Source organism: Nematolebias whitei, chromosome 5, assembly GCF_014905685.2.
Source record: "Nematolebias whitei isolate Nwh7 chromosome 5, NemWhi1, whole genome shotgun sequence".
Lineage (NCBI taxonomy): Eukaryota > Metazoa > Chordata > Actinopteri > Cyprinodontiformes > Rivulidae > Nematolebias > Nematolebias whitei.
Window position 1 is genome coordinate 16786664 of NC_056502.1, and position 14790 is coordinate 16801453.

The 14790-nt window shown below is 40.7% G+C and overlaps 1 protein-coding gene across 2 annotated transcripts in view; it reads right to left on the reverse strand.

The window, feature by feature from the left end:
* Window positions 1–1830: 1830 nt before the first annotated feature.
* The window catches only part of LOC119409394 (CUGBP Elav-like family member 3), a 24644-nt gene continuing 11684 nt past the window's right edge, over window positions 1831–14790 (reverse strand). The window contains exons 3-13 of one of the 2 annotated variants that reach the window (XM_037676275.1): window positions 8701–8749; window positions 7962–8090; window positions 7773–7852; window positions 7481–7636; window positions 6944–7088; window positions 6438–6584; window positions 6255–6320; window positions 5505–5609; window positions 5217–5360; window positions 4875–5038; window positions 1831–2642 (exon numbers count right to left, since the gene is read on the reverse strand). In XM_037676275.1, the coding sequence (XP_037532203.1) occupies window positions 4911–5038; window positions 5217–5360; window positions 5505–5609; window positions 6255–6320; window positions 6438–6584; window positions 6944–7088; window positions 7481–7636; window positions 7773–7852; window positions 7962–8090; window positions 8701–8749 (1149 nt within the window). In that variant the 3' untranslated portion in view covers window positions 1831–2642; window positions 4875–4910. Of the gene's footprint in view, window positions 2643–4874; window positions 5039–5216; window positions 5361–5504; window positions 5610–6254; window positions 6585–6943; window positions 7089–7480; window positions 7637–7772; window positions 7853–7961; window positions 8091–8700; window positions 8750–14790 lie in introns of both variants that reach the window. The other variant, XM_037676276.1, reaches the window with a different exon arrangement.

Here is a 14790-nt window from a genome sequence, read left to right on the forward strand (position 1 = left end):
TTTTTTGGTTTGTGGGAGGAAACTGGAGTACCCGGAGAAAATCCACACATGCACGGAGAGAACATGCAAACTCCACCCAGAAAGGCCCCCGGTCGGTATTTGATTTGGCGACCTTTTCCCTGAGAGGCAACAGCTCTACCAACTGAGTCACTGTGCCACCCTTCCTGTAAGTACCATCGTACTTAACTTGTAAATACTCTGCAATAGGCCTTTGTGTATAAGCATCCTGCAAGTACCCTGTATGTACCCTGCATGAACACAGTTTGTACCCTATCTTGTAATCTAAGTATCCTGTAAACCCAGTGATTGCCCTGCATGTAGCCCTGTAATTTACCTTGTAAGTATCCTGTTTATACCCCTAAATGTACTATGTATGTACCTCTCTGTATCACATAAGTACTTGTAAGCTGCCTGTTTGTCACCATTTTGTATTCTCACGTGAGACTATGTCAAGTTTCTAACCAAAAAGTCTTCAAACAAAAAGATCTAAAAAAATCGATTTTATTAGATTTTAAAATGTTTCAGCCCAGAATGCTGGATTTAATCATGTTGGGACTGTACTTTTTGAAAATGCATACAAGTTTCTGAAATGTGATCAATAAATTTTAGAAGACTTTATTGTCCTTACTTTATTTGGTAAAAGTTTAAGTCCACAACAGCAGAATTAAAAAAGGAATTAATGTTTCCTGACATTTTTCTTAATGGAGGTGGGGGGTGGTTGGATAAAGTTATGAATTTTTGTTCACTTGATGTTGAATACATGTAAAGCCTGATAATTATTCTCTTTATGCCCTGACAGGTAAAAGCCTAGAATTGAAAGAGGTGGACTTTATTGTTTTTAATTTTTTGATTCAATAATATGCAGTCATCGTTTCACCACAAACATGTGACCCAAACTAAAGCCCGTGCTGTAAAAGTGAAGCACGTGAGGATTTACAGGGTGACAGAGTACACAATGACCTGTTTATGACACGTCATTCACACTTTTAATATTAAACTGACTGTTGTAGGAATTAAAAAACTCCAGTTGTGTGCTGGGTAATGACACTGCCTTTCCAGGTGGTCAGGACCGGGCTGCACACGTCCAGTTTTTAGGATGTTTATCTGGCAGAAAAATAAACCCAGATGAGCTCATACAGGAACAACAGAATGATCCCAGAGGAGGAAGAATAAACAGAAACTGTGCTTTCACATTAACAAACAAACAAAACCAGAATTTAATTTAGATGGTATAAAGTTGTGTCCTTTAAGTGTGGATACAATTTATTTAGCTTTTACATGTGGGCCACTTCCACCCCCTTATGGTCACAAGGTTGATGTGCACTTTTTGATATTTATGATTATTTCAAAGGATTTATTTAAGAAAACTGGAGAGTTGGCAGCTGATGGTATTGTTTTAACTTAGTTTATTTTGTTGTTGTGTCATTTATGTGATTTTAAAATGAGATTTTGTGTGTGGAGGGGGGTTATCTGGGAAAGTACTTTATAAATACTTTTAAATTCACTTTTTTGTGTAAACAAATAACATTTCACTTAATCCTGTCACTCTATTTCTTTTGTTGCCACAAACAAACAAACACACAAAACAAACAGAGACGGAATTAACGACATTAGAAGGTTTAGTATGACACTTTTTATTCAAACTTAAAAAGAGAGTGGATCAAAAACAAGGTTCAATAAATAAGAAATAAATATAATAGCTGTAATAATCATTAGATACATTATAATTACTCGATTGCAAGAGTCTGACAGAAACAGGCTCTGAAACAGTTCATTTTTTTCCTAAAAAATTCTAAAACCAAAATATTGCACCCCACTCGAATCTCCCCTCATAAAGAAAAATAATTAAGTAAATAAATATCAGTATTAGTAAATAAATAAATAAAAAATAGCTCAAATATTAAAACCACCCGAGTAAAAGTGCAGCTCCCCCCCTCCCCCGTGTTTCACCTAAAATCTAAGTAGAAATTTAAAAATAGGTTTGTGATTTCCCTTTTTACAATTTGGAATGTAATGATGTCACTAGTGGTAGTAATAATAATAAGAATAATAATGATAATAATAATAATAATAGTTATGTTGCTGTGTTCTGTTCAGTGTTTTATCTAAAGTAGTATTCTTTTTGCATTTTTTTTCTTGTTTTTAAATGCTGCTCTTTGTAAACTAAACTATATACAGGTCATCAGGATAGTCTCCAAAGTCTTTCTAACCTATCTATTTAGTCCTTTTTTCCTTAATTTTCTCTCCCTTTTCATTATGAAACATCGGTCCCTCTATATTTTTGTCATGTAATAGACACGGTATAGAAATGTAAAAGTCTGTTGACGTGATGTATCATAAGTTTCCATCGGTGCCCTCTCTTAGTTGTACTAAACACCCTGTTTCACACAGACTATGGTCAAACCAAGCTTTTGGCTGTTTGTGAGTTGTGTGTGTTTATGTGAGAAATGTTTGTGCGTTTTATGTACATATCAGCTTTGTTCCGTTTAAGGTTCCGTATTGAGAGTGTAAGTGTGTGTGTGTGTGTGTGTGTGTGTGTGTGTGTGTGTGTGGCAGCACTTGGCGGACGCTCACAGGTAGCAGACATCCTGAAAACACAATGAATCCTGGGATTCTGCCTCAGCCGAACTCTGAGAGGTCACCTGCAAAGGGAGTTGGAGGACAGAGGGAGCGATACATAAGAAGGAGAGAGGGACAGAGAAGAAAAGACGACCCGTTAGGAGTTATAAATAAACCGGGCCTCTGAGTGGGGCTTCTCATCTTCTCGGTTTGTCAAACATGCCCCTCCCCTTCAAACAAGGCTTCTCCCTCAGGGCCTATTGTCAAACTTCCTGCGTCCTGTTGCACCGCCTGGCTTCTCTTGGCTTCAGTATGAAGGCATCATTCACAGTTGTGTGGTAAATCAAGGTGCTTGAACACATACACACGGTGTTTTGCATCATGCAGCTCAATACAGTAAAAATCGTTACGATGTGTCCTTCAGTGTGTGTCTGGAGTGAAGCATATCTTTCGTTGTAAAGTTTAGTGTCCTCATCAGCTGCACTCGTGTGCCCCGGATCATGGCAAGCAAACACCGCTACCAACATGCATCACTCTCTGGCATTTGCTGTATAGAAATTCTGGGTGGCAATTCATTCAGAGAAATGGATCTGATTGAAGAGTTTTATCTGTGTTTTCTCTGTTTACCTTTAATATTATAAGGGCTGCAAACTTTTAATATGCAAACTTTGTCTAGAAGAAGAAGAAAAGTCACTTATTTATAACGTGTGTTGCCATTTTCATGGTACACCCACACACTGACGTGACAGCAGCATTCAGCTTCACGGAGGATTAAATTTACCTCCCACTAAAGCATCTTTATGTTCTCTCTCTTGTTTTTCTCCCAGAATTCCTATAGTTGAAGGCTGTTCTCCAATAAGCAAGAGGCACTGGTTCTTCCACCATGACAACCACATACCCGTTACCTCAAAACACGAGCTAGAAGGAACAGGAGGAGGAAGTTGGAGTGAAGTAAAACATTTGACAGAGTGAAAGGGGGAGATAAGGCGTTTGGAGGAGGAGCGTGGAAGAGGTGCTGAAGGTGAGAAAAGGAGGAAGCACCACGAAAAGCAGTGATAGAAAAGAAAAGTAGACACAAAGAGAAAATTGGAGGAGCAACAAACTAAAGTGCCACATCACACTGTTGAAAAAAAAATCACAATCCAGGATTTTGAACTCAGCCTATCAGAGTACAGCTCAACGAAATGCATGCTTACTCATAAATAGTGTTGTCAGATAGCCTTGTCTAACTCCATGCTGTTTGCATACCGTGTACATGTCATGTCCTCTGGTCCATCATGGCCTTTTTATGTTGCAACATCCTAAAACTTTCTCTTTTATCCCCCTATCAAAGCCATTATTTTTTAAATTTCCGTATTGTTGCTCTACATCTCTCCACCAGTCCACTGTGTGAAACCTCTTGGCTCCTTCCTACGCAGACACCAATGCAACAAGGATTATTCTGTCCTGTATTGCACACTAAGAGTGCAACACAGAAACATATGCACACACAGATGTCCACGCTCACTATTTTACCCAAACCATTTGGATAAATAATAATGACACCAAACAGAACACTACAGAAACTGATCAAAAACAAAGCTGGAAAAAAAATGACGAGCTTCGTTGCTAAATTTATTAGATTACTACAAGTTGGTTAAGTATATCAGGTATCCAATCCAATCAGTTGATTTGGAGTGCAGTCCTGGCTATTGATAGTTATTGATCAGTATGTGCACAGGTCAATACAAAATAAAGTCACAATGCACCAAACACAGTCTGTGATCACTACAGCAACAGGACATGCAAGTCAACGCATGGCTGGTTGCTCCAGGTGACAGAACAAAAATTGCCAAGGGCAACCAACACAGGCAATAATTCGCCACAGCAACCCAAAACACAGGCCAACCAATCAACTTACAACAATGTGAGAGGAAGGGGGGGTCGGGGCTTTATCAGTCACTAGGCAACCATTGCCATAGCGATGGGGTCCTCGTGAATTATGATTGGACGGGAGGATCTTGGGTGAGGTAAGTTGCCGTTTCAGGAAAAGATCAAAACAGCAGGAAAGAAAAATAAATAAGATTGTGAAAGAAAAAAAAATGAATAAATGAAATAAAACAATATATATATTTTACACTTTTATCTTTCCTGAGTTGATTAAGTATTTTTGTGAGTAACCAAAAGCATTTTCACTATAACGTCAAGCTGTTCCTGTTAACTGAGTTAGCGATGTACCGTCAAATCTCGTTAAGCCATTTCTATCACCTGCTCTTAAACATACTGCCCCTCTGATGGTTTCATATCGTGGCACTTTGTACCTCTCACCACCTCACCTCTACATTATCGTTCTTTCTTCTCTCAGCAGTCACTCAGTATGGGCGGTTGGCATCCTTGGGCCTCTTGAGCTGCACTTTCAGTCTTTTCATGCCGATCTGGAAACCATTCATGGCCTGGATGGCAGCTTGAGCGCTGGCTGGGTTGTCAAAACTCACAAATCCTAGAAGACAGAGATAAAACACAATGACTTATTTTTGTTATCATGGTTTACATTTAGACAACAACAACATATTGTATAATCCACCCATCCGTAACGTTTTCCTTCCCCCTTGTCCTTCCCCTCAGGACCCTACTCTCCCCTTGCCCTCCCATCCTCCCCCCTCTGGTGTGTGTCTCACCAAAACATTTGCTCTGGTTGGTGGCTCGGTCCACAAACACCTTAGCAGATATGACATTGCCAAAGGGCAGGAACATCTGCAGCATCTCAGAGTCACTGAACTCCTGAGGCAAGTGGTAGATGAAGATGTTGCACCCTTCTGGACCTAACACACACATGCACACACACACATAGTTTAGCTGCAACGTGGTAAATGATCACAGGCTGTGAAAACCTGGTGATGAAGAACTTTGAAAACAGCCACTGTAGAGAGGGGCGTGGCCCCCTATCAGACAGGAAGTCACATCACCTTCTCTTTGCTGCTGTTGCTGGGGCTGCTGGTGTTGCTGGGCAACCAGCGTTGGCTGCTGGGGAAACGGCTGCCCGACCAATCCGTACGCAGTCGGGTATGCCGCTATTGGAAGACAAGGAGGATAACAACATCTCATTGGCTCAAAACAACAGGTGGCAACAAAAAAGTGACCAATAGAGTCATTTCCTTGGGACTGAAATGTCTCCCGTTGAAGGTGAAAACTATTAACTGTAACAACAAAGAGGAGCGAGTCGACTAAACAAAGACACGGTTGATTTCAGGCTGGTGAGCACACATTACATCATCTCTTTGGTCTGTGGTTATGGACCATGTTTATGGATGGTGTCTGGGTGAAATCAGATAAATCATACAATTAATTACCCTTGAGGGTTTTTTTTTATCCTTGAAAGCTGAGGGCAAAGACGTTGCTCCACTGTCATCTTAATTTAACCTTCAATCTGCAGTGTGTGTTGCTTTGAATAAATGTTTGTGTGATGGAAATCTTTACTGAATAACATTCAACTTGTACACCAACAGATTCCCTAATGACACTAAGGGATTTTTCAAACCAGCATATGAACCAAAAACCTACATGTTTACCAATAAAAGTGCCTCTTAATATTTTGAGAATGTTTTTAGTAGGAAGAGAAGTGATCCATTATTGATGTAGCGGAAGAATAACATAGAAATACTCCAGATTCTAAAAATTTAAAGCCACCTAATGTTTTAATTGGTCCAAACACAAACCTGTGTAGTGCTGCATGCCGGCGTAGGCTTGCTGAAGAGGATCCAAAGCTGCTGCAGGACTCTGGGCTGGAAAATATGAAATAAAAGCAGTGATGACAAAAGAAATAAATGATATCATAATGAGTTGAGTCATTAAATAACAGTCTTCTACGTCTATACACGCATTACAATGGATCATAATACCTTGATATGGATGAACTCCATTGGTGTATAGTGTTTCTGTTTGTTGCCCATTTGTGGGAGCTTGAACGTTGCTGTAACCATTCACTCCAATCGGTGGAGGAATAGCTGGTACAGGTGTGGCTGCAATAGTTGGTGGAGTGTTTGTACCTGTAGAAATAGATCACATCATAATAAGTAGTCTGTATAACTGGATCTTTTAAGTGTTGACCACTTAATCCGCAAATGACTGGATGTACTGAACACTATTTAAGTATAATTTTTGCCTAATGTTGGCAAAAATTCAGCAAAAATGGTAAAAACTGGAAACGTTCAACTATTGCATGCTTGTTTTGATGATCAGAAATACAAAAAAGGTCTCTAAGCCTTAACTGAAACACTTTCATGTTCTGTTTAGTAAAATTTAAAAAAGCTAAGAACTACATTATACCCCACTGTGCAAATCACAACACCTCTGCCACAAATGAGGTGAGTTTTTGAGTATGTAGGGCGTGTGCCAGTGAGATTACCCGAGGATGGCGTGATGGGCGTAATATGTGTAGCGATTATTCCGTTGGCGTTGAGTGCCGCCATCTGCTGCATCTGTACGGCAGCAACTGTTGCCACAGGAGACAAGTACGCAGACTGGGCAACCAGGGCCTGCTGTTGGACAAGCTGCAGGCGAGGGAGGAAATAGACAGAGGAAGGGAATGGTGGAAAAGAAGGGGGTTAAATTGATATGGGAAAAAGAGAACAAGAGAGAACAGAAGAAGAAAAATGGGAGGAAGGGCCAGGGAAAGGGAGTGATGGAGGAACAGATGAATAGAGATCTAATTACAAGGCCATTATGTCCCAAGTCAGTGAGTTAATGGTTGTGTGTTGCGGGAAAGCTAATGCTAGATGACGTATGTTCTGTTGTCTGGGTAATAACATTAGTTCCAATTAGACCACTGATAGCCTCTTCAAACTTATTACATCCTTTCATAAGCACAGCACCCCCCCCACCCCCCCGACTTGATGTGTATGTGTGAGTGTAAAACAGTGAGCACTTGTGTGTTTGCGCTTGCCTGTGCATTGACCGCCTGTGTGTAGGCATTGTAGGCAGGGAAGTTGAGGGTCATGGGGCTGAAGATGCCAAGCTGGGAGGCCACCTGCTGCATCCTCCTCAGCCCCCGCTCCTTCTCCGTGTCAGCAAACTTCACCACCAGGCTGGATGACGCTCCCTGTGAGCAGACAGAGATGAGGACCGGGATAAGTTATGTTTTAACTGGTACTTTTTACTCCATCGAACTGACTGGATACAGATATGTGTGTAGTTTCTGTGCTACTTTCATGTGTAATCAAATGCGTGCTACTCACAGGCATCGTGCGGCTCCCGTGCAAACTGTTGATGGCAGCTTGGGCTTCGGCGTGTCCTTGGAATTTGACAAAAGCACATCCTGCAACAGAACAAAGGCGTTAAAGTAGAAAGTAATCCTAAATGTAAAACAGTAGCTTTTGGTATCTTGTTTTCTGTCAGCTTATGCACGTGTACTTGATGTATTTTACCTTTGCTTGTCCCATCTGGTCCTCTCAAAACAGTACACTCCTCTATGCTGCCAAAGGGCTCAAACAGCCTTCTGACATCCTCATCGCTTTGCTGCTTTCCCAGCATGCCAACAAACAATTTCCTGTCCTCTATGTGGAAGAAATAAAAGAAGGAAGATCAACTTTAACTCTACCTAAACTTGTAACATCTATGTAACACCAGTAAATGTCAGAGCTGTATGAATAACTTCTTATATTTTATTTTAATTGCTTTTTGTTGAATTATTGTTGTCTGTACTTTATATGTTGTCTGTTTAAAACAGGTCTCTCTTGTATATGATGCCCCGAGAGTCAGTGAGACTAACATGCATAAATAAAGGTTGAATGAATGAGTAGCTGTTTATGGAAGCAAATAATTTTGTCCACCAGGGGGCAGTGTTGGCTGGTGTGTGATCTGAGAGAGTATTTAGTAACAGCAAGAAGTCTGCCAAGCACCCTGCTGACTGCTACCATCTCTGTCTGATCCAGCTTGACACCTTCGATTTGTCACACTCTGTCTGTGGGCGGACAGATTTTAGTTCAAGCGTAGACTTTTGCGCAAAGTGAGGACAATTTAAAACCCTTTAATATTTGACAAAAATGTACAAAGAGTTAAGTTTTTATGGTAAAAGCTACAGTAAAGAGGAAAGCTTTTTGCTAATCCACTCAGTCACCTGTCTGCATGTGTGTTTCAGTGTTTGTGTGCACTTGCATGACTCACCTCCTCGGCCCTCACTGTCAGCTGGTTTCACCTGGATGGGTCGATTCATCTAAGGAACAAAAAATAAATAAAATCAACAAATATGCTCAGGTTGGAAAAGTCTTGGTGTCACTCTCACTTTACTTTCAGTAAACACACTCAGGCCAGTCTACAGAGATATATTGTGTTTTTCCAAGAAAAAGGTGTGTTTATATGGAAAACAGAATTAGCAAGATGACAACATTTAAATGTCAGGCTTTTGGGAGATATTTAGTAATCTAAACAACTGTCTGAGCATTCAAAAATGTTGGATTTTCACCAAAATATTGTAGGTAAGTAGCCTGTGAATAAAAAAAGAAGTTATTTTAGTCACTGATTCATGGAAGTGTCCACATTATTGTCTGATTTGTCAGACTACTATAGCCTTGGTATCTTTGATTTCACACACGCTCACAGAAGGATTGAGAAGTGGCGAGATTAGGAATGCAGGCTAGCTGATCTGGATTACAGAAGAAGTGAGGATTAGATGAGGGAGGAGAGGAGGCTGAAAGACAAGAGTAAAAAAAATGGGGGGAGGCATGGAAGCGATAATGTTGCAGAGCACTTAAAAGCAACGGGCAGTCAACTAAAAATAAAATGGGATGAAGAAAACAAGTCGAGGGAAAATCCTGGGGGACCCCAGCTGGCTTTGATCGCCTGAAAGGGCAGGTGGAAGGCCAAGAGGAACCTGGGGAGTAAATGGAAACTCTGAAAAAAAAAAGAAATATTACATGAAAAGTGAGACAGAGAAAGGCCAAAACTGATGGTATGAAAGAAGAGCTGCCCCTGAGAGATTGTTCAAAAAGAATTGAAAGAGGAAAAGGAAGGAGGAGAGACATGGTGGGATTCAATCGTGACTTGCTTTGTCTAAAAAATCCTACAGCTACAGGGATGAATGAAAATTAAATGATTATTGCAAACACACAGTCTGAACCTCCTTTTGTAGGCTCTGTAGGTTACGCTCATTCATACACTAAGATACATAAAACAATGAAAGCATACTGCACACACACACATACACACACAATGCTTAGTCATACCACTGAGGCAAATAGACAGTGTGTTGATGCCAGGGGCCTTGGGTGGGGGAGGAGAAGAGCTACAGAATGATGGCTGCAAAACGAGGGAAGAAGTGCAAAAAGAAGAAAGAGGACGGCTCTAGAGGAGGGATGGAGGCAGGAGGATGATTGAAGGGGAAATCTCAGTTATGCACAATGAATAGAAAAAATGTTGGCGTCTAGGGAAGAAAATTAATTTTTCAAAATGTTGAAAAAAACCTATCCTTTGCAAATCACCAGCATAAACTTCACCGATCAGTGCGTCGCTGTCAGTAAAAATATGATCTACAGATGTCTATAGATGGCGTGAACATTCGATCCAAGAGGAGTTGTTTAGATATGGGAAACAAAATTAAAAGGGGACAGTCCAAGAGGAGGCAGAGGCCGGACAGGGAAGGGATGAGAAGGAGAAATGGATAAAGGTCCCAATGGGGTGTTAAGGCAATGTAATGAAGCTGGTAATTGACGAGAGGACAGAGCAGGGAGAGACAGATCCATGCGTTTGATTAATCAGCTCTTAGCTGTCACCACAAAGCTATTGATCCGATGCAAGGCCGTCTCGCACACTGAAGACACCGACACACACAGGCGCATAAACATCTGCACACACTTCCCCATAAGGTACTCAAACAGAGTCGAGCAGAGAGGGGAAGGACGTATGTTTTTAACCCTAACGTCTTTATCGATACGAGCTGTCTGTATGAACATAAACGCAGAAAAAAACACACATTTCAGCCAAACAGTCCCTCCATCCATCCATCATATCCTTTGTCCTAATGTTACTGCTGTCCATCCATCTTGCCCTACCAGCTCATTGATCAGCCCCGTCTTGTCCATTGATTTGGGATTCTGTTGTAGAGCGAGGCTGATTGCCGCAAGATTTGTGTCCACTAACCTTTTCTCTAACCTTGTGTCAATCTGTCACTATTTCAGTTTCTTTCACCATTAAGCCAACCTAAACGCAACGCTGTTTATGTAAAAAAAAACAAAAAACTTGTAATTTCAAACTATCGGTCTGAGCATCTAAAGCTTCGGAATACGAATGTTAGAATTTAATGCATTGAGAAAGACAGGAGGGAGAACCCAAGAAGAAGCAGCAGGTGAAGAGAACGCACAGCACAATAGCATCGGAAAATTGGCATGGCAACCAGCACGTTGCCATGGCAATCGTATGACGGCTCAACGGGTAGGTAAACAGGGATGCTGGTTGCCAAGGGCGACTGCTGTGCTCTTTGAGTAAACAAAGAATTACTGCTGGAGAACGGTTTGCTGGCTTTGTACTCCAATCTAGAAAATCCCACCCCGGCACAGTTTCTCAGTGATCAGGAGTACGAGCGCCGAGCGCGAGAAACATTTGCATGGGAAGAAGGAAATAAACAAGGCAGGAAATTTATGAGGATAATGAAAAGATGAAAGCCGGCACTGCAGGAGGAAATAAGCACGAGGGAGAGGGTGAGGGAACAAAATCTATATGTTGTGGGCATTAAAACTCCCACGAGCCTGGGAGAAAATACAAACAGAGTATAGAGTTACTCTTACGTCAGGCTGTACCTCAGTCTCTCTCTATCTAACACACAAGAGTAACCCGCACACCCCGTTCATGTCAAATTATCCTCTAATTACTCACGTTCCAGTTAGGAGTTAATTAACAGTAACCATCTGCAAACGTGAACATGTAAGACGAGCAAGCTTCAAACTGGATCAGTCTGGGCCACGCTGATGCATACTAAGAAGCCCTCGCTGAGTTTCTGGAGTCCTGAGGAAGGTGAACATGAGGCAATGCTCGAGGGCACATATGTGGTACATGATGGGAGCGCTCACACTCAGCGGAATCACGTTAACGCATGACCAACTCCTGCATGCAAACGTGGGTCCATTTGCATACTGAAACACACGGTTATACACGGCACCAACCCCCCCCCCCCCACACACACACACAAATCATCTGCCCTTTTGCTCACACAGAAACAAACACGTACTACACACTTACAGTTAATCGCACTCCCTGCAGTAACACAGGGAGGATTGTACCGGGGTTAGAGGATATTAAATCCTCGGATTATCCAATCAAATCTTATTTTGCACCCTCCCCCACCCACATAAAATCAGCGGAGCAAACCATTGCACCGTGGTGTGAGAGTCGGGTGATGCGCACGTTGAAATATTTGCAAAACAAGAAATCATGCAAAGAAAAATTAATGATTAAACTTTTCTTTCTTTTTTTTTTTTTGATTAACAAAAACTGATGGGAGTGTTTTCCACAGCAAGAACAAAATGTTAATAGAGAATAAAAATCTGACAACACACAGCAGAACAAACGTGCGTGAAATGACGCAAACTCTTCACACACACACACAGACGTTCACACATCTTTCGCCCTCTTCCAGTTTCCCTCTGGAGCGCTTCATCCTTGCAGTTTCAGATGTCCGTTTTCCAAAGTGCTTAAGGACTAAAAACTATTTTTATCCCTTCTCCATGGTCTAGCTTTATGTCTGCCTCTTCCCCTCTCATGGATTTCCCTTCTACTCTTTAATCTCTCTATATTCTGCCTGATAATGTGGCCATCACAGTTTCTATTTGATCTTCTTTTGGCTTTTCGTGATCGTCTTCTTTAGCTTCTACCATCCATCCGTTTTATACATGTTTTGAATGCTTACAAATTCAGCTTCAGTTTACCAAACGTTTATGCTGATCAGGCAAATTCAAAACTGAGATCTTATTTTAAAGTATTTGATTCATAAATGTACCCTGTAAATAACACTTTTTTATATAAAACTATACTTTATTTAACAAAATGTAAATGTAATGTGCATGTGTTCATGGTGTGATTTTACTTCTAATTCTAACATTTATTTCTAATATTTTCAAATTGAATGGCTTGATAATTATGTGTCCACGGTTTGCTGGTGTTTTAAAAGGGCGACGATGGGCAAAAACAATAGCAGCAATGTGATGATCTTACAGGAATTTTTATTTCACTCTGTCAGATTGGAGTTGAATTGTTTGCAGCAGGAACTGAATCCGTTAATCCAGCAGCCGAACATGTGCAGAGCAGACTTTCTGTCAAAACATTCATCCTTTCCAACACTGTGCAAACTATAAACACATAAAATTATTACAATGTGTAACGGTGGTGTTATTCCAGCTAATGGTGCTTGTTTCAAGTCCTTTACCTTGACATAACCTAGAAAATAAATAAATTAATTAAATGTTCTGTATGAGCTGATAACCTTTAACTTTTATAATTAGTCTACATGTGTTGAAATGTCAGTGACCGTCATTTAAATTCCAACTTATGGTTATATTTTGTCATCACGCAGCAGTGTCGCGTGTCTTATGTAATGCGTATGTTTTGGCCTTACAGAATGATTTAAACTTCATCTCTTTGTCCGCTGATTAAACAGACTGTGTTTCTCGCTCACAGCTGGATGATTACACTAAAATGGGAGGAACCCACGATGAGTAGAAAGGTGAAGCAGCAGAGAAGCTCCACCCCTCCGTGCCCACCATTTCTCTTTACCGCCACATTATGCCTTGCATCCCTCAGGTTGCCTAGCAACATAGCATCCTGCTTAGCTCCGTTGCCTAGTAACGGGAGCCTGCGACCGAAATACAAGCTCCCGTGCGGCCCATCCCCCTCGCTCGCGTCTTTCGCTGCTCTGTCACTGCCGCTCCATTCTTCACACCTGAGAAGCCTGCCCTCCATCTCCTCCGCTCCACGTTCGTTGCCTGATGATTTGCAACAAATTCTCTTTCCTCACACCGTCTTCTTCCTCTCATCCTCCTTCATAATAATGACATCAAACCACGCATGAAGTGGGACCACCCGCCCTGTTGATCCCTAGAATATTGTGCTGTTTTTGTCAAACCCCAACGAGAACATTTTCTCGCAGCAGCGGAGCACTCACTGAAATTTGATCCTTTGGATTTAGTTGGGCATAATCCAGCGGCACTATAGCGGATAACTTCTAGACCTATGCACTTGGACCTTCTTTCTATTTTAGGGCGCGTAAGTCCTTTGGGAAATGAGCTGGTGAATTAAAAAGGCTGCTCAAAGCCATGCAAATTCATGATTGCTGAAATCTCATATTCACAGAGATTACATTCAGTACCAAGGCTGTGACACGTTTTAGAAGGCTCAGATAGTTACGGCAGTGGGCAGGGCCCCATAATATTTAAAAATATTAAAAGCAAATGAATATTGTGATGGCAGGCAGTCATGGTACAACCACGTGAGATTTTAAGGTTTCACATATGAGCACTTAGTGGAATATTTGACAAAAACTAAATAGTAAAATGAGCTAAATGCAACCTTAAATGTACAACAACACAACAGACTTCATTGTCACTAATTACTGATAGAGAACTCAGACAAGCAGAATAAATGTGACCTGTGCAAAATGACTCATTCTGCAAAGAAATGGAAAACACTGATTTTCCTGGATTTGTGTAAAAATGAGTCCATAAAGACACAATCTAGAGATACCTGTAACCAAAACAGCATTCAATTTTCCAAATGTGCCTTTAAATTGATATTTTCAAACAGGTATACCTTCAAAAATAATCCTTCTAATCTCCTTTAAAATTGACCATTTTTCTCTGCCAGCTGCTGTAGTGCTGGGAAATCCTTTCATGTAATGTTTGGCATCATTGGTGAGTTTGGGGATTTATCTTTATAAATATACGGCTGGAATTCCCAAAAGCATTACTCCAGACCATTAAAATTGAGTTTTCAAACTGGCACTCTCATAATAAAACTACCTTGTTGCCAACTTATAAATCACTAAATGTCAACAAACTACAGATCATTTTGAAGCTTTTGAGATGAGAATTTGAAAATAATAATAACTAAATATTGAAAAATTTTTCATTGAGACTCATTTTGCCAGCAAAGATCACAAATGTGCAGAAAGTGAAGTACTCGTTACTGTTATCATAAACATATATATATATATATATATATATATATATATATATATATATATATACATATGTATATATATATATATATATA